The 27599-nt window shown below is 44.3% G+C and overlaps 2 protein-coding genes across 2 annotated transcripts in view; both read left to right on the top strand.

Moving 5' to 3' along the window:
* Positions 1-1286: 1286 nt before the first annotated feature.
* On the top strand, positions 1287-2664 carry LOC116973732 (interleukin-22 receptor subunit alpha-2-like). The gene is made up of 3 exons (XM_033022042.1): positions 1287-1350; positions 2061-2175; positions 2343-2664. The coding sequence occupies exons 1-3, from the start codon at positions 1287-1289 to the stop codon at positions 2662-2664; spliced, it is 501 nt and encodes a 166-aa protein (XP_032877933.1).
* Positions 2665-26983: 24319 nt separating this feature from the next.
* The window catches only part of LOC116973171, a 36365-nt gene continuing 35749 nt past the window's right edge, over positions 26984-27599 (top strand). Inside the window, exon 1 of the mRNA XM_033020974.1 lies at positions 26984-27238. Within this exon, the coding sequence (XP_032876865.1) occupies positions 27184-27238 (55 nt within the window). The 5' untranslated portion in view covers positions 26984-27183. The remainder of the gene's footprint in view (positions 27239-27599) is intronic.

The raw sequence follows: 27599 nt of genomic DNA, 5'->3' as shown, positions 1-27599 counted from the left end.
ATGAAAAGGTGGCATTTCAGGTTAGGACCTTTCTTCACACTCTGCTGGAGGGTCTCTACAATAGGAACAAGGGTCATGGCCTGAAACATCACCTATCCATGCTCTCCATAGATGCTGCCTGCCTCACTGTGTTACTCCAGCCCTATGTGTTTTGGTCAGGATTCCAGCACCTGCATCTCCTTGTTTCTCACTCTTCACTAATAGACTCAATGAAACTTCACGCGGTACAGCGCCACTAAGAAATCACCAGACGGGCTCCACGGGCAAGTGTGGAACTTCGGAAATAGACACAAAATACTGGAGTAACTCAGAAGGAATATAGAAGGAATATGTGACGTTTCAGGGCGAGACCCTTCAGAGTGGCACTTTGGTGGTCACGCACGTATCATGAGTTTGTTGCATCTTACACTGACCACTTCAGCCAGTTCCCTGAAGAGCACTATTCAACATGGAACTCATTGCCACAGACGGCTGTGGACGCCAAGTCAATGGATATTTTAAGGTGGAAATTGACAGATTCTTGATTGAGTGAGAGCGTCAAGGGTTATGGAGCGAAGGCAGGAGAATGGGGTTGAGAGGGAAAGACAGATCATTCATGATTGAATGGCGGAGTAGATTTGATAGGCTGGATGGCATAATTCTGCTCCAAGAAATTATGAACTTATGGCCTCCCCATCAAATGTTTCTTTCTCTCTCGGCAGTTTCTTGTTGTCTTATTAGTGATACATTTCAATATTTCCTGTATTCATTTCAGACTTGTGAACTGATGTTTGTTTATCTAATGTTATCATCATGTAACAATTCCTTTATGTATCATGATTTGGGGCAGCACAGTGGTGCAGCGGTAGAGTTGCTGCCTTACAACGCCAGAGACCCGGGTTCGATCCTAACTATGGGTGCTGTCTGTACGGAGTTTGTACGTTCTCCCCGTAACCACGTGTGTTTTCTCGGGGTGCTCCGGTTTCCTCCCACACTCCAAAGATGTGCGGTTTGTAGGTTCATTGGCATCTGTAAAATTGTACATTTCATGTGACCAAATTCTTATTTTGCTTGGATTGCAGCCAGTTACAAACCTGATTGTCTGCTGTGTACAATCTTTGCTCGTCATTTGATCCATAAGCAGAGCACGGAAGTACATTGTGGTCAATTCCCTATGTTGTGTTTGATAACAATGTAAATAAGGAAGCACGTAGGCATTTTGTGAACAAGCAAAGTGAATACAATTGTTGATTGATGGGAAAAGGTGACTTTTCTTGTACTTACTGAGCCAGCTGCAGAAGGTAAAGATGGCAGCACTAGAAAGGTGCTCGTTTTTATGGCTCTTTTTATCGATAATATTTAACAGTGAAGGTAAGTAACCCTTTATAATATAATGCAGTTGATAAGTATTCCAGTGATATTTTGTCTGTCTCCATGGGGTTTTCAACCAACCATCATTATTCGTCTGTCATTGCACTTAATATTATTCTCCAGAATAATCTTGATTCTGCCTTTAGTATTTCAAATTATAATATCCACGATTGTTTGAGTGAACAAATATTAGGGCACATTTGTGTAGATAAATCAGTTATTAGTTGCACCATAATATCAAGGGTAGTAATTATTTATTTTTTCATGCACCAACTAGAATTGATTGAAAGTAAAGATAAAGTAATTGGATTTTGCATCCAAAAATGTGTTATATTAAAAATCATGTCTAATAATGCAACTGTATAGTCTGTGCAATATGTTTGGAAGTATCTTGATGATGCTATTTGGACTCATTATTTCAACCAGTTTTAAGTTAGTTGGTAATATATTGCAAAGGAGCAGTAATCATGACCAGTTAAAATAACAGGGGGTGCACAATGTACTACAAGAAGATGCAATGGCACACTAATGGTCTAAATATCCTCCTCAAATAATTGCTCAAAATGCGTCCAAACTGAAATATTAGAATGGAATTTAAATGCAAACAATGAATAGAAAGAATGCCGATAATAGTCCGTAAGAACCATTCAGAGCCTCTAACAGCCAGTAATTCATATAAGGATATTTGATGGTAACCCTATTCATTTCAGAATCCAGGGCGCCACAAGATGTAAAATTCATATCCCAGAACTTCCATAATGTTCTTCACTGGAAACCAGGAAATGGCATCGAAAACACCACTCTGTTCTTTGTGCAACACCAAAGGTAGGTGTGTAAATAAAACTGAGAAATGAAGAATTACAACCCAAGAACCAGACTGAAGAAGGGTCTCGACCTAAAACGTCACCCATTCCTTCTCTCCAGAAATGCTGAGTTACTCCAGCTTTTTTTGTCTACCCAACGTTAATGGTCTTTGATTTAATACTTTTTAGTGTAATTTCAGATGGTTTCAAGGGAATAATGAAAGATGATTTTTTTTTAAATTCCAGGTTTGGACATGAGTGGGCAAACAAAACGGAATGTTGGGGCATCAGAGTGACTTGCTGCGACCTCACACGCGAGACTATTCTACTTCCTGAATTATTTTTTGCGAGAGTGAGAGCATTTTCATTCAACAAATTTTCAAACTGGACAATGATTGAACCATTTTGTCCAATGACAGACAGTAAGTGTATTTCTCCAAAATGTAAAGATGTACATAATCGAGCATTTTGTACCATCCTATTTGTTGTTGTAACCCGCTATAACATGTGAAAGAGGATCATAGTGCTGGGAATGTTATTATTCAACGTAATGTGACCCATTCTGTAAGAAATTGCTCAATTGTCTGCTTGGTTTCACATCAATGCATATTTGGGGAAGGTCAAATATTGTGTGGATAATTTCTCAAGAGGCAGGAGAACATATCAAGAGGCATCTTCCATTTCATAATCATACTTGCAATCATTAGTTTATTAATTTGAACCAATAATGAGATTTAAAATAGAAAATTAAAAACCTTGAGTAAAAACATGACAAGATAAGCAATGGTAAATGTTGAAGAGACAAAAGTGTTGTATTGTCATATGTTCTGACATAGAACAATGACATTCTTACTTGCAGCATCACAACAGATATTTAACATTTTGCATTAATTATGGTAATTGGTTAACTTTGTGTCAGATAGAGAGATGTGGGCTAAATGCAGGCAGGTGGGACTAGTGTAGCTGCGACAAGTTGGCCGGTGTGGGACGAGTTGTGCCGAAAGGCCTGTTTCCACACTGTGTCACTCTATGACTATGTTGAGCATCTAGTGACACCACCATGTGGTGGGGCTTTAGATTTTAAAGATACAGCTGTGGAAACAGGCCCTTCGACCAACCGAGTCCGCGCCGACCACGACCACTCCATACACTATCCTACACACTAGGGACAATTTATGATTTTTACCAAAGCCAATTAACCTACAAACCTGTACATTTTTGCAATGTGGGAGAATACTGGAGCACCTGGAGAAAACCAACGCGGTCACATGGAGAACGTACAAACTCTATAGACACCACCCGTAGTCAGGATCGAACCTGGGTCTCTGCTGCTGTAAGGTGGGAATTCTACTGCTGTAGACAATAGACAATAGTGCAGGAGTAGGCCATTCGGCCCTTCGAGCCAGCACCTCCATTTAATGTGTTCATGGCTGATCATCCACAATCAGTACCCCGTTCCTGCCTTCTCCCCATATCCCCTGACTCTGCTATCTTTAAGAGCCCTATCTAGCTCTCTCTTGAAAGTATCCAGAGAACCGGCCTCCACCACCCTCTGAGGCAGAGAATTTCACAGACTCACAGCTCTCTGTGCGAAAAAGTGTTTCCTCATCTCCGTTCAAAATGGCTTACCCCTTATTCTTAAACTGTGGCCCCTGGTTCTGGACTCCCCCAACATCAGGAACATGTTTCCTGCCTCTAGCGTGACCAAAACCTTAATAATCTTATCTTGTTTAACCTTAACAATCTAATCTTGTTTAACATTGCATCATTCATATTGACTAACGAATTTTACAACAACAGAATTAATGTTCACTTTTGGTACAGCTGTCATCGGGCCTCCAGAGACTGAAGTGATTCCCTTAGAAAAGTCAATTTTGATTAAATTGACTGCTCCCCGCACAGCCTTCAAAAAGGAAAATGGAATCCAATCAGTGAAAGACACATATCATGAAGTCAAATATCATATAATCCTATCAGTCAAAGCAAAAGATCAGGTGAGAATCTTTGCCCTGGTTTACCTTCTACTGTCAATGCATACATAATTGCATAGCTTAAATGAACATTGCATTCTCCAATTTTAGGCCTTATCTACAAACAACCCCTACCCTCCCTCCCTTTTCTTCTTCTCTCTTCCCTGGATGTGCACCCACTTCTCCCATTCCCCTCCCCCCTGCCGCCATCCACCCCCTTCCCCTTCTGCCTATATTCCTTTCTCTGGCTTCCCCAACTGCATATCTCACATTTTTGCCTTTGTTCAACCGTCTACCAATCAAACTCCCTCCTCACCTGAAGTTTAGTTTAGTTTAGAGATACAGCTAGGAAACAGGCCCTTCGGCCCAACGAGTCTGTGCCCGACCAGCGATCCCCGCATACTAACACTATCCTACACACACTCGGGACAATTTACATTTATCCAAAACCAATTAGCCTACAAACCTGTATGTCTTCGGAGTGTGGGAAGAAACCGGAGCACCCGGGGAGAACATACAAACTCTGGACTCATGTGTAACCACCTGTCACTTTGTCCCGCACCCACCTCTCTTCCTGCTTTCTCCCCCTACCACAATCAGTCTGAAGAAAGGACCCAACCCAAAACATCACTTATCCATATTCTCCAGAGATGCTGCCTGACCCGCTGCAGTTTGTGTCTTTTTATTTGGTAAACTAGCATCTGCAGTTCCTAGCGCCGACATAATTAGTTTCCGTTTCATTACTTGTTTGCCCAACTACCAGGTTGATTTGGAGCCCCAGAGGACTTACATTACAAAAAATGAAACATTTGAGATCCAGCACCTAAGCACTGGAACGATCTACTGCATTGCTGTTAGAACAGAGGTTTCACTCAATGATAACGTTGGTGACTTGAGCAAGGAGCAGTGTGTAACACTGGCAGGTGAGCAACACATCATTTACTATTCAGATAAACAGACGTTGGTGATTTGCAAACTGTGTTCACACACTGTCCTTTTATCTGTGTTTTAATCCACAGAGCCAAGTGCTTGGATAGTGATTATCTGCTCGGCAGGTGGGGCTTTAGTCCTGATTACACTTTCCATTTATTTATGCTTTAAATACAAGTATGTCTTTGACCCTAAGCTACACTACCCTGCAGTGTTGACAACCTGGAATCAAAAAGAGCAGGAGACTGTTGTGTTTTCACCTCCAATCGTCGAAGAAACATATATTGACAAATGGGAACTCACAGAACTCTCAAAACATCCCAGCACCTTGCGGTTTCAATACAAGTGTGCAGCAAAGGCACCTTGCAAAAAATATATCAACGTTGAATCCCCAGGTAGTTTTAAATGCAAAATATTTGATCCTAGCTCCATTCCCCTGGATATCATGATCCTCTGTAATTATCTTGAAACACCCACATTCACTGGCTCTGATTATGTAGAGATGGTGGCAGAATTAGACACCATGTTATCTCTGGACCAAAGACATGACAACATCGGACGGCATAGACTATCCAGGGAGCTCTGCCAATGTCAACTCTGCGCCCAATATGAAGAAAAATGTCAAGATCAGGAAGTAGTACAATCAAAGCTCTTATCTCCATCTCCAGAATATATCAATCAGGACATTTGTGAGAACCCAGATTTTACATAACTGCAGATAGACCGTCCAGGAAATGAATACGCCTTGCGTTCTGTACTGATGTATAAATAAGATATTGAACATGGCTCCCCACCTCTATCCCCACCAAAGATCATAGAGCGGATGATCTATGATCCCCACCTCTCTCTCTCCCTGCCTCTCTCATAGAAACATTGAAAATGGGTGGAGGAGGAGGCCAAAAGACATCTGTACCTTGAGCAACTCGTTTAAATTCACAAGGAAATAGGTGCAGAAGGAGGCCATTTGGCCCTTCGAGTCTGCACCGCAATGTAAATAAATTTGTTTTGGTGTAAAATAAACAGTATATATTGCAGAGAATTTAAATGAATAATAAGTGATAATAAGAAAGATTAAAGGTTTGAAATCACAATCCTCTCTCTGATTTTTTCAGATCCATTATAGCAAGCAATTCCATTCTGGGGTTAGAAGGAGGGTGGGAAGGGAAGAGGGGGGAAGAGAGAGGGTGGGAGAGGGAGGGAGAGAGTGAAGGATGAGAGAGACTGGGGTGAGAGAGAGAAAAGTGCAGGGAGAGACGCGCGGAGAGAGAGGTGGGGAGAGAGAGGCGGGAAGAAAGAGAGGTGGGGAGAGACAGAGAGAGAGGCAGGGAGAGTGGGGCAGGGAGAGAGAGGGGCAGGAAGAGAGAGGGGCAGGAAGAGGGGCAGGAAGAGAGAGAGACGGGGGGGATAGAGTCGGGAGAGAGAGTTGTGGGATGAGAGAGGCAGGCAGAGAAGTGCAGAGAGGCGGGGAGAGAGAGGTGGCAAAAAATGTTCCCAATGCTGGGGGAGTACAGAACCAGGGGCCACAGTCTAAGAATAAAGGGAGGTCGTTTAAAACGGAGATGAGAAAAAAACCTTTTCACCCAGAGTTGTGAATTTGTGGAATTCTCTGCCACAGAAGGCAGTGGAGGCCAATTCACTGGATGAATTTATAAGTGAGTTAGATAGAGCTCTTGGGGCTAGCCGAATCAAGGGGTATGAGGAGAAGGCAGGCACGGGTTACTGATTGTGGATGATCAGCCATATCACAATAAATGGTGGTGCTGGCTCAAAGGGCCAAATGGCCTCCTCCTCCACCCATTTTCAATGTTTCTATGAGAGAGGCAGGGAGAGAGAGGTGGGGAGAGAGAGGCAGGGAGAGAGAGAGGTGGGGATCATAGATCATCCACTCTATGATCTTTGGTGGGGATAGAGGCGGGGAGAGAGAGAGGCGGGGAGAGAGAGAGGTGGGGAGAGAGAGAGGCAGGAAGAGAGAGAGGCGGGAAGAGAGAGAGGTGGGAAGAGAGAGGGGCGGGAAGAGAGAGGGGCGGGAAGAGAGAGGGGCGGGAAGAGAGAGGGGCGGGAAGAGAGAGAGGCAGGAAGAGAGAGAGGCGGGGAGATAGAGGCATGAAGAGAGGGGCGAGGGGGATAGAGGCGGGAGAGAGAGGCGGGGAGAGAGAGGCGGGGAGAGAGAGGCGGGGAGAGAGAGAGGTGGGGAGAGAGAGAGGTGGGGAGAGAGAGAGGCAGGAAGAGAGAGAGGCAGGAAGAGAGAGAGGCGGGAAGAGAGAGAGGCAGGAAGAGAGAGAGGCGGGGAGATAGAGGCGTGAAGAGAGGGGCGAGGGGGATAGAGGCGGGAGAGAGAGGCGGGGAGAGAGAGGCGGGAGAGAGAGGCGGGGAGAGAGGCGGGGAGAGAGATGCGGGAGAGAGAGAGGCGGGAAGCGAGAGGTGGGGAGAGAATGGCAAGGAGAGAGATGTGAGGGAAGCAGTGAGGGAGGCAGAAAGGGAGAGAGATGCATATGGGGATGGGGAGGGTGAGAAAGGTAAAGAAGATGGGAGTGTGAGAGAGAAAGTGAGCGAGAGAGAGAGAGAGGGAGAGAGAGAGAAAGGAGTGGAGAGAGAAAGAGAGGATGGGTGGAGAGAAGATGGCAGAGAGTAAGAGAGAGGGGCATGGAGATCTAACATTATGATGAAGAACCTGTGTCCCAACAACATGGTGCCAGAAGGGGCAATCGTATGTGGATTCTTGTGTTTGGAGATTTAGTCATTGTATGTGTAATAACACATGTAACCAGCAGAGGGAGTCAAACTTTATGAATCTTCATTTGTTAAGCCACTTGCTCATAGTCAAATATCAATAAGTTGCAATATGGCTACTTCGTAAACATGAAGTTTTGAAGAGCTCATAAAATGGGTGAAATGCTGACCTGAAAGTAGTTGGTAGTGTTTAAGAAATTGGTCATTGTTTTGTTAAAATGGTCTGAACTATTTGTGACTCACAATTCACTTTTTGTTATCGAAACTCATTTCTACATCATTGCTTACCTCATGATGTGTTACCTGCAGCATTGCTCAGCTATTCTGAGTGTTTCATCAGTCTGCAAATGCACAAGTATTGACCTTATGTTTCCTTCTATCCTTCACCACGCCCACTGTCCTGACACTAAGACCTTACCCCCCCCCCCTCTCTTCCCATCCCACCCCTCCAACCAGCCACTCACCCACAAGTCACGGGTTCATTTTTGGATCATCCATGATCATAGTGAATAACTTGAAACTTTCAGAGTTACAGTCACTGTCTCCAAAATGCTGTCACGATGGCAGTTCAACCACTTGCTTGGTTACATTCCAGAGCTGCACCTTCTCCAATGGGAGCTCTCAAAATGTTAGCTCATAAAACTCCCACCCCATCTATGCTTTTCATACTAAAATTATCCCAGTTAGTAATAATAATAGCTATAAGGAAATAATGGAAAAACTACACGGGAACTATATTTAGTTCTCAACTTATCTGCAATTTTTCTACATTATCTCCTTTCCCTGTTGTAGTTATGCCCCTGTCCCACTTAGGAAACCTGAACGGAAACCTCTGGAGACTTTGCGCCACACCCAAGGTTTCCATGCGGTTCCCGGAGGTTGCAGGTGGTTGCCGGAGGTTGCAGGTAGTGGAAGCAGGTAGGGAGACTGACAAAAACCTCCGGGAACCGCACGGAAACCTTTGGTGGGGCACAAAGTCTCCAGAGGTTTCCGTTCAGGTTTCCTAAGGGAATGTGAGATGGCACATCCGATAAGATAGACAAACAAGCTTTCCCTTGTACCGGTGATTTTAACACGGCTTAAATCTGAAATTTATCTTACCCAAGTTAAGCAAGCATGCAGAAACAAGGAACTGAACTGCTTATTCTGGTTTCCACAAAAGGACACACAGTGCTGGAGTAAATCAGTGGGTCAGGCAGCATCTCTGGAGAACTTGGATAGGTGATGTTTCAGGTTGGGATCTTTCTTTAGAGCATAAGCAAACATGTACGCACAATTAAAATCTTGTAAATATGCACATACCCTGATTACATTGTCAACTATGTACAGCATATCAACAATGCAAAGAGTAGAAAATATCATTACCCATGCTCCATCATTACTCACTGCTTGGTTTCTCAGATTTGCCAACATTTATTATTATTATTATTATTATTATTATTATTATTATATCGTTGAAAACATTACTGACGCAGTGGTGCTGGTTTCCGATGGGCACAGTGATGGACATCTCTGTCCTCCATGCAGCTGGCAAGCTCCTCTAGTCCTGAAGTCGGACTGATTCCTCCCCGGGTTGTACCCAGGGTTTAAAGACCCGTCGTCACGGTGACCAGATGAGCCAGAACCTCGACCAGCTATTAAGTTCCTGCGGACTTCCGCCGCTGGAGTGTAGGATTTTGGTGTGTGTGCTTTATCATCGTTCCTTACAATGCTATGTACGACAGTGATCACATCTTCTACTGAAGTGTGGATGGCCGTTGGCTCGCTAGGAGCTCATCCGCCCTCTGACAGGTCTTGTTTTTGGTCCTGCTGGTGCCCCCCGCCACTCATCTGGCCAACCAGGTGGGGGAGACGGTTTAGTTGCTGACTATCCGACCATGGAGCAGGTAGCACGGGATTAGATGGTACCCGTGGCGGGGGGAACTCCCCCCCCCCCCCCCCCCCCCCCCCGACCTGGCAATGAATATTGAGAGTACACCAGAACAGGTTCAAATAGTTTATATTCAGTGCCTCATTGGGGATTATGAACATTCAGAGTTCCATTTTGAAAAATGATTTGTTAACGTCTGGCTTGCCTCTTTAGAAACTTTCTCCAGTACGTTCGGAAACTGGAATGCCTGTCCAGAATTTAGAAAAATGAAAGGAAAATCAGAGCACGACAGAGGTTAGATATACTTGGATTTTTTTTCTCTGGAATGTCAGAGGTTGAGGGGAGACGATGGAACTATATACAATTATGAGAGGCATTGATAGGGTGGACAGTCAGAACTTTTTTCCCAGGGTGGAAATGTCCAACACTAGAGGGCATAGCTATTAGGTGAGAGGGATAATTTAATGCGTGGCAAGTTTTTTTTCACAGTGAGTGGTGGGGTGCCTGGAACTCATTAACAGGGATGGTGGTGGAGGCAGATTTGATAGTGGTATTGAAGGGCTCTTAGATGGGCACATGGAAGTGCAGGGAATAGAGGGATATGGATCATGTACAGGTAAATGAGATCAGTTTAACGGCATCGTGTTCAGCACAAACATAGTGGGCCGAAGGATCCGTTCCTGCACTGTACTGTTCTATGTTCTAATGTATCACTGCATATTAAGTAACTAGTTGCAGGTGTCACATCAATGGTTTAAAGAGTCACACCTTCATGTTGTGCCCTAGACAAACAGATGGTTTGCATAAGTACGAGTACTGATCTGGATATCCCCTAAAAATGAACAAAGGATCACCATACTTGATTATCCCGTACCAATGGGTCATTATCCCGGCTCGTGTTCATAAGCTCATAGGAGCAAGTGATAGGAGCAGAATTAGGCCATTAGGCCCATCAAGTCTACTCTGCCGTTCAATCATGGCTGATCTATCCCTCCCTCCTAACCCCATTCTCCTGCCTTCACCCCATAACCCCAGACATACGTATCATCAAGAATCTATCTATCTTTGCCTTAAAAATATCCATTGACTTGGCCTCCACAGCCTTCAGTGGCAATGAGTTCCACAGATTCACCACCCTCCAATTAAAGAAATTCCTCCTCAACTGCTTCCTTATGCCCCTATCCCACTTAGGAAACCTGAAGGGAAACTTCTGGTGACCTTGTGCCCCACCCAAGGTTTCCATCAGTCGCCAGAGGTTTTGGTCACTCACCTGGAAAGCCTCCACCGAAGCGTGAGCTGCATCTACTGACCAAAGATGCTACAGGATCTTTCTTTCTTTCTTTACACCCACACACCCACACACCCACACACCCACACACCCACACACCCACACACCCACACACCCACACACCCACACACCCACACACACACACACACACACACACACACACACACACACACACACACACACACACACACACCGCGAAGGTGGGGGGGGGGGGGGCAGGGACAGTGGAGGAGCACTGTCTACGCGACAAAGAGGAAGGTAAACGGCTGCCACAGAGCGGTAAGTCCTTTAGAGAGTGCGGGAGGGAGGGAGAGAAGTGGAAAGAAGGGGAGTGAAGGACAGAGAAGGGGGGAGAGAAGGGGTGGAGACAGTTTTAAGACGTTTAATAACGTTAGTGGGCATTTTACCTTCCGGCGGATGTTCTAGAACCTGAAAACCAAAGATCCTATAAGATCTTTGCTGAAAACTCCAATGAGCCAATCAAAATGGCCGATCAGCGAAGGAGATGGCCTTCGACTGCCTGAAAGTAAACAGCGACCCCACTCCACTGGCTTCGACCAAACAGCAACCTATTTTTAGTCGAGGCCGGTTTTGAATTTGTTGAAATAATCGCAGGAACATAGTAGAAGCCTCAACTACGCAGAAATCATTTTCGACTATTAGGGAAAGTGACCAAAACCTCCGGGAACCTCACGTAAACATTGGGTGGGGCGCAAGGTCACGAGAGGTTTCCGTTCAGGTTTCCTAAGTGGGACAGGGGCTTAAAGGAACGTCCATTAACTCTGAGGCTATGAGCTCTGGTCCTACTCTCCCACTTGTGGAAACATCCTGTCCACATCCACTATATCCAGGCCTTCATAGTAGCATTCAGTTGGTGCTGTTGACTGAACAGTAACAGCTGGGAACACTGTGGTGACCCACTGGCCTTCCCTAATTAAAAACAGCCAATGGCTTTTAAAGGTAAGGTGCAAGCTGGGATGTGATAGATGCAGTTTAAGACAAAATTTGTCCCTGTGCACACCCGGGAATAATACAGGACAGGACACAGTAAACCTTGCCTTCAAGGTCTGGTGGAAGAAGAGGAAAGGAGGGGCGAGCTCTTGACTTTAGAGATACAGCACGGAAAAAGACCCCTCGGCCCACCGGTTCCACGCCAAAAAGCCATCTTCCCATACACTAACACTATCCTACACACGAGGGACAATTTGACAATTTGTACTGACTGATTAGCCTACAAACCTGTACGTATTTGGAGCGTGGGAGGAAACCGAAGCACCCAGAGGAAACCCATGCAGACATGGGGAGAACATACAAAGTCCGTACAGACAGCACCCGTAGTCGGGATCAAACCCGGGTCTCTGGCGCTGTAAGGCAGCAACTCTACCGCTGTTCCACTGTGCCGCTCTATTAATAAAAGGCTCAAGGGACCTTCCAGGCATTCCATCTGAAGGCGGTCAGATTATAGAAACATAGAAAATAGGTGCACGAGTAGGTCATTTGACTTCAAGCCAACACCGCCATTCAATATGATCATGGCTGATCATCCAAAATCAGTACCCCGTTCCAGCTTTTTCCCAATATCCCTTGATTCCCTCAGCCCTAAGAGCTATATCTAACTCTCTCTTGAAAACATCCAGTGAATTGGCCCCCACTGCGCAGAGAATTCCATAGATTCATAACTCTGTGGGTGAAAAAGTTTTTCCTCATCTCAGTCCTAAATAGCCTATCCCTTATTCTTAAACTGTGACCCCTGGTTCTGGACTCCCCCAACATCGGGAACATTTTTCCTGCATCTACCATGTCCAATCCTCTAAGAATTGTATATGTTTCTATAAGATCTCCTCTCACCCTTCTAAATTCCAGTGAATACAAGGCCCAGTCGACCCATCCTTTCATCATTCGTCAGTCCCGCCATCCCGGGAATTAACATGGAAACCTATGCTGCATTCCCTCAATAGCAATAATGTGCTTCCTCTATTAATAAAATATTAATATCTTTACTGTCACCCTTTAAGTATAATTTGCCAGTCTATCCTAGCCAATTCCCATCTCATACCTTTAAAGTCTCCTTTATTCAGGTTCAGGACCCTAGTCTCTGAATTAACTGTGTCACTCTCCATCCTAATGCAGAATTCCACCATATTATGGTCACCGTTGCCCAAGGGGCCTTGAACAATGAGATCACTAACTAATCCTTCCTCATTACACAATACCCAGTCGAGGATGGCCTGCCCTCTAGTCGGTTCCTCTACATATTGGTTTAAATACCCATTCCGTAAACATTCCAGGAAATCCTCCTCCTCAGTGCTGATACCAAGTTGGTTGGCCCAATCTATATGTAGATTAAAGTCGCCCGTTACCTTTGCTACAAGCATCCCTAATTTCCTGCTTGATGCTGTCCCCAACCTCCCTCCTGCTGTTTGGTGGTCTGTATACAACTCCAACAAGCGCTTTCTGCCCTTGGCTATTTCGCAGTTCTACCCATACCGATTATACAGCATCCAAGCTAATGTCTCCCCTTGTTATTGCATTAATCTCCTCTTTAACCACCAATGCCACCCCACCTCCTTTTCCTTTCTGTCTATCCTTCCTGAATATTGAATACCCCTGCATGTATAGCTCCCAGCCTTGGTCACCCTGGAGCCATGTCTCCGTAATTCCAACTATATTATATCCCTTAACTACTAACTGCGCATTCAATTCATCTACCTTATTTCAAATGCTCCTCGCATTAAGGCACAAAGCTTTCAGGTTCGGTTTTCTTATCTCCCTTCTACCTTTTGCTTCTGTCCTCCTTGTATGGCCCTCTGTCTCCCTGGTTCCCATCCCTCTGCTCTGTTGGTTTAAACATGGTCTTTCCTACACTCTCCCGTTAATTGCGTGGATACGCTTCCACATTGTTGACTCCACCCCCCCACCGTTTAGTTTAAACCAACCCGTGTAGCACTAGCAAACCTGCCTGCCAGAATGTCGGTCACCTTCCAATTAAGGAGCAACCCGTCCCTTTTGTACAGGTCACCCTTGCCCCAGAAGAGATTCCAGTGATCTAGAAATCTAAATCCCTGCCCCCTGCACCAACTCCTCAGCCACACATCCCCTATCTCGCTGTTCCTACCCTCACTAGCATGAGGTACTGGAAGCAACACAGAGATAACCACCCTAGAAATCCTGCTTTTCAGCCTCCTACCTAGTTCTTTATATTCATGTTGCAAAACCCTCTTCCTACCCACGTCATTTGTGCCTACATGCACAACTATTTCCGGCTGATCACCTTCCCTCACGAGGATGTGGTTAAGTCGGCCTGAGGATAACTAACCGGGACAATCCCTAAAGGTCTGCCAAGGAATTGAATGCAATGTTGAGAAACATTCAGTCACCTCATACACATGTTCAGAGTAAATGAAACACGTCCCACCAATGGCCCTCGGGCACTGCCCAGAAAACCACAGCCACAATACTCGTCGACTAAGAATCTCTTTCAATCAACACAAACCAAATTTCCATAGATATTTCATAAATATTTTTAAGGCGGAGATTGACAGATTCTTAATTAGTAAGGGTGTCCGAGGTTATGGGGAGAAGGCAGGAGACCGGGGTTGAGAGGGAAAGATAGATCAGCCATGATTAAATGGCGGAGTAGGCTTGATGGGCTGCATGGCCTAATTCTGCTCCTGGAACTTATGAATTTATGTGGTTCACCTCATCCTCATTCACTTATCACTACTGCAAACCACACACCTGCACAAGCATCTCACCGGATGTGAACACTGCAACTATTTAACCTTGATGCTTGGTGCTTGCCTGCACTCTTTGTGTCATGCAGGACAAGCTGGCAAACACCAGGGTGCCACCAGCCAACACGAACGTGAACTGCGTATTGTGAAGTATTGTGGCTGTGGTTTTTGGCCATTGGTGGGATGTGGCTCATTGTCTCTGACCACGTGTATGGCATTTGGCCACAATGAATGCTCATTGCTGACTCATGGCCAGTGCTGAATCATGATTCAATTCAATAATTTAATTATACTTCATTGTCACATGTACCTAGACACAGTGAAATGCTGTGTTTTCATACAACCCAGTAAAATCATGTATCAGACTTCACCTAGGCAGTTCACAAGTATCATCACCTTTCTGGCCGGCGAAGTTACAAAAGTTCACCAAAAAGTCCCATTGTCTGTTCGCAGCGGCAAGCCAAGCTTGCGGCCGCACGTGGTCGCAAACGCCCCCCCCCCCCCCCCCCCCCCCACCCCGCTGGGCCCACTTTGTTCTCGACGGCTCCCCACATCATTCATGACAACAGGCGATGAGCCAATGGGCCTGTTTCCATATATCTTTCAACTTTCATTTACCAAGCCAATTAGCCTACAAACCTGTACGTCTTTGGAGTATGGGAGGAAACCGAAGATCTCGGAGAAAACCCACGCAGGTCACAGGGAGAACGTACAAACTCCATACAGACAGTACCCGTAGTCGGGATCGAACCTGGGCCCCCGCCGCTGCATTTGCTGTACCACCGTGCCACCCGTTGTTCAAGAAAAATCTTTCCCCATGAACTTCAGCAAGGACCTATAACTTTTAGTTGATCGTCAAGATCAAGAGAATCTCACTCATTACCAATCATTCAATCAATGTATCTCCTTCTTAAATAAGCATTCAGTGATTAGGCCTCTGTGGGCCATTGCGGTATCAAATTCTCCACCTTTCTAGTTTCTGTTTCCTGTCATCGCATCCGTGGTCATTCTCGCTGATATTTTCCCCACTACTGATGTTGGACTGACAAAGCCCCAAAACAATTTTCCTCTTTTATCAAATAGCAAAGTTACATTTGACAGCTTCCCACCTGCAGGAACTATTTCATAATGTGTGGAATACTGGTCAACGATAACCACTGTATCCACCATTTGCACATGTAGACAGACACCAAGTGCTGGATCCTTCTTCAGTCACGACCCGAAACATCACCCATTCCTGGGTGACGTTTTGGGTCGAGACACTTCTTCAGACACGACCCAAAACATCACCCATTCCTTCTCTCCAGAGGTGCTGCCTGTCCCACTGAGTTACTCCAGCATTTTGTGTCTGTCTACAGTTTTAACCTGCACATGCAGTTCTTTTGGTACCAATCTTCAGACCCTGGATTTTAGTCGCTTTCAACGCCATTAGTTTCTCTGGTACCATTATTTTCACTGAAATTAATTTCCTTTAGTTCAACTTCACAGTTAATGGCAAGACTCTCAACAGCTTTGATGTGCAGAGGGATCTTGGAGTCCAAATTCAGAGCTCACTAAAGGTGTCAGCTCAACTAGATAGGGTGGTAAAGAAGACATATGGTATGCTTGCCTCTATTGTTGGAGGTATTGAATATAAGAGTCAAGAAGTCATGATGCATCACTATAGGACTTTGGTTAGGCCAGATCTGTATTGTGTGCAGTGACAGGAATGATGCAGAAGATTTGGAGAGGGTGCAGAGGAGGTTTACCAGAATGCTGCCTGGATTAGAGGGTTTCATCTCCAGGGATAGACTTGGATTGTTTGTAGGTTAATTGGCTTCTGTAAATTGCAAATTATCCTAGTGTGTAGGATGGTGCTAGTGTGCTGGGTGATCGCTGGTCGGCGCGGACTCGGTGGGCCGAAGGGCCTGTTTCCACGCTGTATCTCTTTAAAGTAAAGCAGATATGACACGCAATACCCACAAGATAACATGCAGGCCACAACTGGAACTCTGCTCTGTGGGTAAGCCACCAGTCCTTTCAAAATGGACGGTTAATGGTTGGTACAGACTCAATGGGCCAACGGGTCTGTTTCCCTGCTACATTTCTCCACGATTCGATTACTGTGAGACATTTGTTTGCTCTTGATTAATACGGGTGTCAAGGGTTACGGGGAGAAGGCAGGAGAATGGGGTTAAGAGGGGAAGATAGATCAGCCATGATTGGATGGCAGAGTAGACTTGATGGGCTGAATAATTCTGCTCCTACCACTTATGAACTTATGAATCCACTCTCGACTTAGGTCAACCCTGCCTTCTCTCAGCCTCTCTTACCTCTTCCTTTTCATCCTCCCCCTCCGATGCAGCGCTACTCCACGTTGACTACTTAGAGCAATGGAAAATGACCACAAGTAATAGGTGGCAAACATTACCAACCCTCACAGACAGGAGCCCAACCTGTCAAGTTCATGGCCATAGAGCAATGAAGGCAACCGCCAACATAAAGCAATCAGCAACAAGACAGAGAATAGTTCATGATTCTTTTAAATTGCACTGACAGGCGATATTCCTGATGCAAATGCACGTGCAGTAATCCACAATTAAGTGAAGGATGTGGCTGCAGCATTGAGTTCTAAAAGAGCAGTACCAGCAACAAATCAGCCATTCAGGCAGATTGCCATCAGGATCTGTGCAGTCTGAATACTTCTGGTGGCCATTGGCTGCTTCGACATTAACACTTTCAGGCATAGAGAAGAGATGCTCTTTTGAAACTGCATAAGCTTTCATACAAGGGTCCCGACCCGAAACGTCACCCATCTTTTTGCTCCAGAGATGCTGGCTGGCCCGCTGAGTTACTCCAGCTTTTAGTGTCTATCTTCACTCTTACAAACTCTATTAAATGTCACAGATGTAAAAGCGTATTCATTAACATCTATTCTCTAATATGATAATGAAGCTAAATGGAAGACTTGAATATTTGCCTCACTCTTGAAAAGAAGAAATGCCCCCATAATAGGACAAATCCTTACAATGCTACAAGTAATAAAACTGACAATTAAAGATAGACACAAAATGCTGGAGTAACTCAGCGGGACAGGCAGCATCTCTGGAGAGAAGGAATGGGTGATGTTTCGGGACGAGACCCTTCTTCAGATTGAAGAAGGGTCTCTTCCCGAAATGTCACGCATTCCTTCTCTACAGAGATGCTGCCTGACCAGCTGAGTTACTCCAGCTTTTAGTGTCTATCTTCGATTTAAACCAGCATCTGCAGTTCCTTCTTGCAAACTAATAATTAGGTTCAATAAAACAAGGAAGCATCGGGACATAGCAAGATACTGAGAGCAGAATAGAAGCAATAAATCTTGCATCTGTCCACATCATTTCTCAATCTTTTGACATTGAATTTGTACCCATAACACATATATATCTGCTCTTTAGCAATGTTAAACTCACAAAACTGAATGCAGCAGTAACGTTTTCCACCCCCGTATCTGATGGCACACGGGCAATTTAGAGGGATCTGGGCCCAATGTGAGCAATGGGACTAGCTTGGATGGGGCATCTTAGTCAACTGGGGTAACTTGCATTAAATGTTGGACCCCTTATCCTTTATCTGTACACAGTGGATGGCTTGATTGTAACCATGTATAGTCTTATTTGACTGGACAGCATGCAGAAAAAAAGCTTTTCATTGTACCTCGGTACATGTGACAATAATAAACTAAACTAAACCAGCATTCATGAGTTGGGCTGAAGGGCCTGTTTCCATGCTGTATGAATCTACAACTGTTTGACTATGATTAATTTAGAGCTGTTATCACATGCACCTCGAGAGGTGCCCCATGTTTGCGGCAATTATGCGTGTATGGAAGGAATGTTCTACATTGAATTTAAGAGCTGTCCTGGAGGAAATGTAAGAATAAAGCGTTTTAACGTGCTCTCAAAAAGCCGGTTAGATCACATTTATTGCCTAATGCTGAAATATGTTGTGATAATGGTGGTATTTATTCCTGAGTCCTATTAAGGAAATTAACTTCTTTGTCAGTCAGGTAATGTGTAGGTTCACGTTTATTATTGTCACGTGTACTGAATTACAGTGAAGACCTTTGTTTTGTGTGCTATCCATTCGGATCAGATAAAACTATGTATAAAGACAATCAAATCTAACTCAAGCACAATATGAGCTACAGATTAATTTTTAGGGTCAGGTTTATTCCTTTCATGTATCGAGGTACAGTCTTCTTCTCATCGAGTCCACACACAAGATTAGAAGTTGTTCAGCCAGAGCTGAACACACTTCTCAGCATCTGCACAATGGTGTCTGTCTTGCGCTTCTTGTGCTTCTTGTGCGTGGTGGTGGAAAGATTGGTTGAAACAGGGCCGCGACGTGAACGCTCTTTCCTTGGCCCCGAGGTACAGTGAAAAGTCTTTGTTTTGCAATCATATCAGATGTGTAAAAACTATCAAATCAATATAAGCTGTAGTTTACCTCCTGAGAGAAGTTATTGTTTTTTTCCCTTTGGTGCAAATTCAGATTTATTAAATTCATCATCGCTTTATCTTGGTGTGATTAGAACCCTAAATGTGTGGAGTTTGCAATAGAAGTTACAGTCATTTCACTCTTCTCACTTCAATTCATAAATTCAAAAGTCCTAGGAGCAGAATTAGGCCATTCGGCCCATCAAGTCTACTCCGCCATTCAATCATGGCTGATCTATCGTTCCCTCTCAATCCCATTCTCCTGCCTTCTCCCCATAACCCCTGGCACCCGTACTACTCAAGAATCTGGCAATCTTCACCTTAAAAATATCCATTCACTTAGCCTCCACGGCCAAGGCAATGAATTCCACAGATTCAAGTCAAGTCTCCAAGTCAAGTGGTCTGGTAATGCCTGAAACAATCCCAAACCCTTCAGAGATAAAATTAAATAATTGTAATCCGATAAATCAGAGGTGAAGCATGAAGCCTCGGTACAGCCGTGTGACCCTGCTTTTACCCCGAGAAACAAGAAATTGAATAAACAGGAGCAAGACAATGCTAATTGATCCCACAAGTCAGTCCTGCCATTCACTGTTGATCTGACCCTGGCCTCAACGCCCCCGTTGGGCGGCACGGTGGCGCAGCGATAGAGTTGCTGCCTTACAGTGCCAGAGACCTGGGTTCAATCCAGACTACGGGTGCCATCTGTACAGAATTTGTACGCTCTCCCTGTGAACATACTTGGCCCAAGGGTCCTGGTGAAGATAGAAACATAAAATTATCAAGGGTTATTCAGAAATTAAATTTATAGGCAAATCTGGGGTAAATTAATTTCAATACAAATAAATATGAGAGTCATTGAGTTTGACCCTCTAAACGATAGTTGGTGCAGCGGTAGAGTTGCTGCCTTACAGCGCTTGCAGTGCCGGAGTCACGGGTTTGATCCTGACTACGGGTGCTGTCTGTACGGAGTTTGTCCATTCTCCCCGTGACCGCATAGGTTTTCTCCGAGATCTTTGGTTTCCTCCCACATTCCCAAGACATACAGGTTTGTAGGTTAATTGGCTTGGTGTATGTGTAAAATGGAAACAACATGGAAACAGACCCTTTGGCCCATCGAACCCACACTGACCATCGATCACTGGTAATATTTGTTTTATGTAATAACAAGGAACTGCAGCTGCTGGTTTATACCACAGAAAGACAAAAAGTGCTGGATTAATTCAGTAGGTCAGGCACCTTTCCTGGTTCTCCAGAGATGCTTCCTAAACTACTGAGTTACTTCAGCATTTTGTGTCTTTCTTTATACTAGTTTACTGTTATCCCATTTTTGCATCTACTCCTTACACACTAGGAGTGAGTTACGAAGGCCAATTAATCTACAAACCCGCACGCCGTTGGCATGTGGGAGGAAACCGGAGCACCTGGAGGAAACCCATCTGTTCACAGGGTGAACGTGCAAACTCCCCACAGTCAGCGCCAGAGGTAAGGGTCACCATGGGACAGCGGTTGCGCCTCAGAGTCTGTACACAAAGATCCTTCAAATCACTTGATTTTCAGAAAATTATCCAAATGACATGAAATATCAGATGTCCCTAGAGGACAGAAATATAAGATGGTGCTAAATCTAAACAAGGCCCTTGATTAACCATGCCTGAGACAGTATGGGAGGTGATGGACACCAAAGTTGTGGGTGGATATTGTGACCACAGTTGGTACACAATGTAGATTTAGTTTAGTTTAGTTTAGTTTTGAGATACAGCACAGAAACAGGTCCTGCAGCCCACGAGTCCACGCCCACCAGCGATCCCCACACATTAACACTATCCTACACACACTGGGAACAATTTACACTTATACCAAGCCAATTTACCTACAAACCTGTATGTCTTTGGAGTGTGGGAGGAAACTGAACTGGAGTGTCGGAGAAAACCCACATAGGTCATGGGGAGAAAGTACAAACTTAACTCCGTACAGACAGCACCAGGAGTCGGGATAGAACCCGTGTCTCCTGCACTGCTAGTGCTACAAGGCAGCAACTCTACCGCTGCGCCGCCCACATGTTGCCTGGATTCCAAGGGATACGTGAACAGATCATAGATACTAAGCTTGTTTCCCACAGCTATGAGATTAATCAGATGAACTGATTAAAAAAAATACTCCCACATCTGAAAGTAAAGATAAACTACTTCACAAAGAGAGCACATAAATTTGGAACTACCCTTGCCCAAGCAACAACTAACCTTTGGTCAATCATTAATTTAAAATGTGTGGCTGAATGATTTCCATCAGCCAAATGTATAAATGGATTGGCGGCAAAGACAGGCCTATTGAATTAGTACAGTGCAGCCCTTGATCTTGCTGAATGGTGAAAAATACCCGTGGATAAATGAACAAACCTGCTGCTCTGATTAGATTCACAAAACACACCTTAAATTAGACGCTAAGCCAATGTTCAGATTCTGCTAAAATGTTCCCATGCAGTCAATTCAGGCGACATATTGTGTACAGAGTACGGGAGGTATGATGAATATTTAGAGTCATTGAGAGCCATAGAGTGATAGAGTATGGAAACAGGCCCTTCGGCCCAACTCGCCCGCACCGGCCAACATGTCCTAGCCACACTAGTCTCAGTATTAATTTTCAGTACAAAATTGAATAATTCTGAAAAGATCACATATATAATCAGAATCAGAATCACACTTTATTCGCCAAGTATGTTTTGCAACAAACGAGAATCATAGAAAAACAACAAATTCAACCCTGGTTCCTTTTTGCACGCAACAGAAATTTTTGGTTTTCTGCAAAGACTTCCATTCTGCAGATAGGGAACAGGAAGTAGAAGATCAAAGCCTTCTAATACCAGGTTGTTTTGCAGTTAACATGAAACAAAAAAATATCATGTTTTTTCCAACATCTTTAAAAATATAATTTCACAGTCTACTGAGATCTGTGAAGAATAAATTGGGTCATTCTTTTCAGATTCTCAGTACCAAATTTCATCGCCTGTAAAACTTCAAACATATTTTTGTTGGTATTTTTTCTAACTAAATCATTTTGTCTGTTCTGAACTTTGTCGAACTGGGGCTTACTGGTTCTTTACATACACACATATAACATTCATACACGATATGATTTGATATGATAGGATAGAACTTTATTTATCCCAGGAAGGAAATTGGTCTGCCAACAGTCGTAATACTCAACAAGATGCATGAAACATGAAATTAACGTGATGAGTGGAAAATCCAGGATTGGGGATGTGCAAAGATTGGGATTGGCGGTGGGGAGGTGGGGGGAGTCAGTCTACCTCATGACAGAAGAGAGAGGATTGTCCAATTTTACATATATATATTTTTTAAAAGGTGGTTAGACAAGAATTATATTCAGGAAGTCCTTCAACAATTTTGTTCAGAATTTTCTTAAAGGGCCCCTACAATGTTTACGACTCAAGATAGGACAACTGCAAAATTCTGAAACCATCTTTAAATAACTCGTGTTAAATTCTCATTGTTTTCAAGTTAATCTGCGCGGCTTCCAAAAATTATATAATATTAATATTTACAACTTTAAGAATAATGTAAAACTTTAGCTGGTACAATTCCTGCAAGCAAGAATAGGATTCGTGCAATACAGCATGATGATTTCTAATGAAATTGGTTTCCATAGGACATGGGAACAGTACAGCACAGGAACAGGCCCTTCGGCCTACAACGTCCATAATGTACATGATGCCAAGTTAAACAAATGTCAACCTGCATGTGATCCATATCTCTCCATTCCTTGCATGTCCATGTGCGCATCTAAAGCCCCTGAAATGCCACTATCATATCTGACTTCTGCACCATCCCCGGCAGTGTGTTGCAGGCACCCTCTGTATAAATAACCTACCCCGTGCATTCCCACTCACGTTAAATCTATACCCTGGGAAAAACATTCTGGCTGTCTACGCTATCTCTGCCTCTCATAAATTTATCAGGTTTTCCCTCAATTTCTGGTACTTCAGAGAAAATAATCCACCTGTTCCAAAGAAATCAACACTATGTTTTCCAGTCTATTGACAGTACATAGTTCCCAGAGCATTGTAATCAGGGCTGAACTGATAGTTACACCCCAAGCAAGGGTAGGGTGAAAGCTTCTATATTTTTGAAGTTAAATTATCAGGCACAAAGGCAGGTAACGTGTCTATCCTGGAGACACGAGGAACTGCACATGCCGGTTAACAAAAATAAAGGCACATAGTGCTTGGTCACCCCTGTCAGAATTGTGAAAACAATTGCAGTTGTCAAGTAAAGGGGGAAATCCTGTAGGGATTGACTATGAACACATAGCTTCCAACTCAGTAGCAAGAGTGTTGGTGCTGAGTCAAGGTTGCCCTTGAATGCAAGCATTCCCTTTTAAATCATCACCATTTCAGATTTGCAGTTTGGATGATTAAAAGCAAGGGGAGGGGAGGGGGGGAGGGGGGGGGGGTGACTACACTGTTCATGGCACAACCCTTGACAGTATGATTAGTCAAGAAGGGTTCCAACCCAAAACGTCACCTATCCGTGTTCTCCATGAATACTGCCCAACCCGTTGAGTTACTCCAGCGTTTTGTGTCTCTCTATAATAAGATTTGACCCTAGAGACATAGAGTGAAACAGTGTGGAAACAGCCCCTTCGGCCCAACTTGCTCACACCGGCCAACAATGCCCCAACTACGCAAGTCCCACTTGGTCCATCTCCCTCCAAACCTATCCATGTACCTGTCTAACTGTTTCTTAAATGTTGGGATAGTCCCAGCTTCAACTACCTCCTCTGGCAGCTCGTTCCATTAACCCACCACCCTTTGTGTGAAAAAGTTACCCCTCAAATTCCAATTAAATCTTTTCCCCTTCACCTTAAACCTGTGTCTTCTGGTCCAATATTCACCGACTCAAGGCAAGAAAGCACCAGGATGCACAACAATAATTTTTCATTATCTTGGTGCAGGTGACAGTAATAAACCATTACTATTAACAATACCAGCAGTAATAAATCTGCCAACTCAGCAACAGGTGAACAGTTCTGCTAATATGGCCGCTGACTGACCTGAAAGTGACCCCTGTCCAGCATTGAAACCAGGCCTGTTGACAGCTTTCACACACCAATTTTATCATAACCAGTGTTTTTCAGTGAATTTTACCCCCGTGAAAAACAACACCTGTATGTAGTCCATAAATCTGGAAAACATTACTATATTGCCCCCATCTGTTCATGATGCATTGGAACAGAGGTCATTTTTCACGTGATAGTATAATTATTATTCTGCAACTGTTTCGTATCAAATCCAGTTTATTGTCATTTGCAGAAGTACAGGGAGGTACAGGTACAATGAAAACTTGCTTGCAGCAGCATCACAGGCACTTAGACACAGGCAACACACACACAAATAAATTAAACATAAATATTATAAAACAGTGAAAAGGAAAAAATTGCAAAAAGCAAGATCTTAGTGCAAAACACAATTAGAAAACAAGTGCATCGTAGTGCAGGCATTGGTCGGTAGCGTTGCATTGTCGAGGTAGGAATAGGGTTGTGCAAGTTGGTTCAAGAATATGATGGTTGTAGGAAAGTAACTGTCCCTGAAACTAGTGGTGTGGGACTGCAGGCTTCTGTGCCTCTTACCATGAGAGAATGTCCCAGATGCTGGGGATCCTTGAAGATAGAAGCTGCCAATGTGAGGCAGCACCCCATGTACTGTAGATGCTTTCGATGGTGGGGTGCTGTTCCTTTGATGGACTGTGCCAAGTCATAGAGACATACAGCATGGCAACAGGCCCTTTGGCCCAACTTGCCCATACCAACCAACTATACTCGTCTCACCTGCCTGCGTTTGACAGATATCCTTCTAAAAGTATCCTAGTCACAAACCTCTCCAAATGCTGTTTAAACGTTGCAATAGTCCCTGCATCAAATACCTCCTCTGGCAGTTTGTTCCATACACCTACCACCCTTTGTATAAAAAAACAACCCCTCAGGTTCCTATTAAATCTGACCCCCCTCACCTGTGCGCCTGGTTCTTGATTCCCCTACTCTTGGTAAAAAGACTGTGCATTTACCCTACCTATTCTTCTCATAATCTTATACACCTCTATAAGATCGCCCCTCATCCTCCTGTGCTCCAAGGAATAAAATCCTTGCCTGCTCAACCTCTCCCTATAGCTCAGACCCTCGAGTCCAGGCAACATCCCCATAACTTTTCTCTGCATCCTTTCTAGCTTGACACCATCTGTCCCATAACAGGGTGAAAAAATCTGAACACAATACTCTAAACGTGACCTCACCAATGTCTCGTACAACTGTAATAGAACCTCCCAATTTCTATACTCAATACTCTGACTGATCACACACAGTGCCTTGATCACTGTACGAACAATGAAGAATGTGGTTGTCTTGGTTAAATGCAGTAAACAGGTAGCAAAATACAATCAGCTGAGGTGCGTTAAATGCCTGTCGTGATCTCACAAGTTGATAAATGTATTCACAAAACTATTACTATTAACATTTTGTAGTTATAATCCAACTGCTGATTCGCCCTGGCCTGGAGGCCTAAAGGCAAATACCCAATAATTTTGTTTCGGAATGTTGTTCCTTTTGTCAAGTGACGCAGCACAAAATACCAAAGTGATCTTGTCAGGAGGAAAAATCCATGGCAGCGAAACCACCTTTTGGTGTCATATAGTGCGTGATGCTTCCAAAAGCTGCCTGTGTCTCACTCCCCTCTCCGATCGCCACTGTGTCCCTGGGGCACCCTGAAGGCGCTGGAGGTAATACCCTGGTCCCTTTCCTACAGGTCCACTCCTGACATCCGTCACAGCCAGCAGCTTCCTCCTCGACTGTCCTAGTACATTGTTGGACAGTGTGGGTGAGTTGGGCCGAAGGGCCTGTTTCCACACTGTATTAATCTATGCCTCTATGTGCAAAACAAAGTGATGATCTGTTTTAGGACAAATGGCTTATTGACAATATTTATCAGCACAAACTGATAATTGCCCACATAAAACCTCTCTTATCACAAACACCCTTTGATCTACATACCTCACCCCTGCATTCCTTCTGCTGATAACCCATGCGAATCTCTCTCTATTTCCCAGTTCCAGTTAGTCGAGCACTAGAAATGTTGATATTTTCTCTTTTCACGAATGCTGCCTGATTTACAGAGTATTTCACACATTTTCTGTTTTTGTTGCAGATTTCCAACATCTGCATTTTTAAAAAACATGTTCTAGAATAATCGAACTGGACATTCAAGGGGCACAGGGGAATATAACTTCTCCCACCACAAATGAACACAGAATGTAACAGCAGAATATCATACAGTGTGGAAACAGGCCCTTCAGCCAGCGTGTCCACCCCAACCAACATGTTCCATCTACACTAGTCCCCACCTGCCTGCGTTTGGCCCGTATCCCTCCAAACCTGTCCTATCCATGTACCAGTCCAGAAGTTTCTTCAAATTTGCGATAGTCCCTGCCTCAACTACCTCCTCAGGCAGCTCGTTCCATTCTCACATCACCCTTTGTGTAAAAAAAGGTACCTCTCGGATTCCTATAAAATCTTTCCCCATTCACCTTAAAACCATATCCTCGATTTCTCCTAATCTGGGCAAGAGACTCTGTGCGTCTACCCGATCTATTCCACTCTAGATGTTATACACCTGTAATAATATCACCTCTCCTCCTTCTCCTCATCTACGTGCACTGTCCGCGTCAATATGATGTTCTCACTGATTTGATAAGCTACATGTCTCTAACGCACCAAAGTCCAAATGCATGGACGCTGCCCTCAGTAGACACGTGTTTTCAAATAAGAAAGACACATGTTCCTTGAAGTGCAGGTAGAGGTGAATGCACAGGCACTGCGGTCACGCCTAGGTATTCAGGGCAGAGCGGAGAGCTTTGCTAAGTTTCATTTCCTCTACCTGCTGAGCAACACACACTCGCTCTCTCTCTGTGCGGGCGGGAGCCGAGCCGAGCCGATCGCTGCCACTGAATGTTGTACCATTCAACAGGTGCACTCATGTTAACATGGACCGAGCCTGGTTTTTCCCCGTTCCCCTGCTCATTCTCCTGTCTGCAAGAGGTAAGACTGAAATATCACTTCATCTCCCCCTCCCCTTGTTATTACCGTTTGATCCTCATTCTAAATCGGATTCACTGCTTGCGTTCACGTTTAATTTTTGTTTTAGAAAAGGGTTTGTGTTGTCACTGTTGCTGCCCAACGGTAACTACAATGGAGCAATATCTCTTGCTTCTAATTGACTTGCGTTACAAAGAAGTTCTGCAGTACAGTGCCTGGACATAATAATCGCGGGGAAAGTGCAAAGTGATGTGTCCCCAATTTTTTGGGAAGAAACAAATTGAAAAAACTGCAAATGGGAATTTAAAAAGGTGAAACGGGGAATGCGCCGCAAATCCCGGTGTTTTCCACAATCTGTCCTTTT

This window comes from Amblyraja radiata, chromosome 5 (assembly GCF_010909765.2).
Source record: "Amblyraja radiata isolate CabotCenter1 chromosome 5, sAmbRad1.1.pri, whole genome shotgun sequence".
Classification (NCBI taxonomy): Eukaryota; Metazoa; Chordata; class Chondrichthyes; order Rajiformes; family Rajidae; genus Amblyraja; species Amblyraja radiata.
Note: the sequence above shows the minus strand (reverse complement) of the source record. Positions and strands in the feature narration are given on the sequence as shown.

Coding starts and splice junctions, on each gene's coding strand:
- LOC116973732 (XM_033022042.1), top strand. CDS start 1,287: ATGGCAGCACTAGAAAGGTGCTCGTTTTTATGGCTCTTTTTATCGATA. Junction 1,351..2,060: donor GATAATATTTAACAGTGAAG/GTAAGTAACCCT, acceptor TATTCATTTCAG/AATCCAGGGCGCCACAAGAT. Junction 2,176..2,342: donor TTCTTTGTGCAACACCAAAG/GTAGGTGTGTAA, acceptor AATACTTTTTAG/TGTAATTTCAGATGGTTTCA.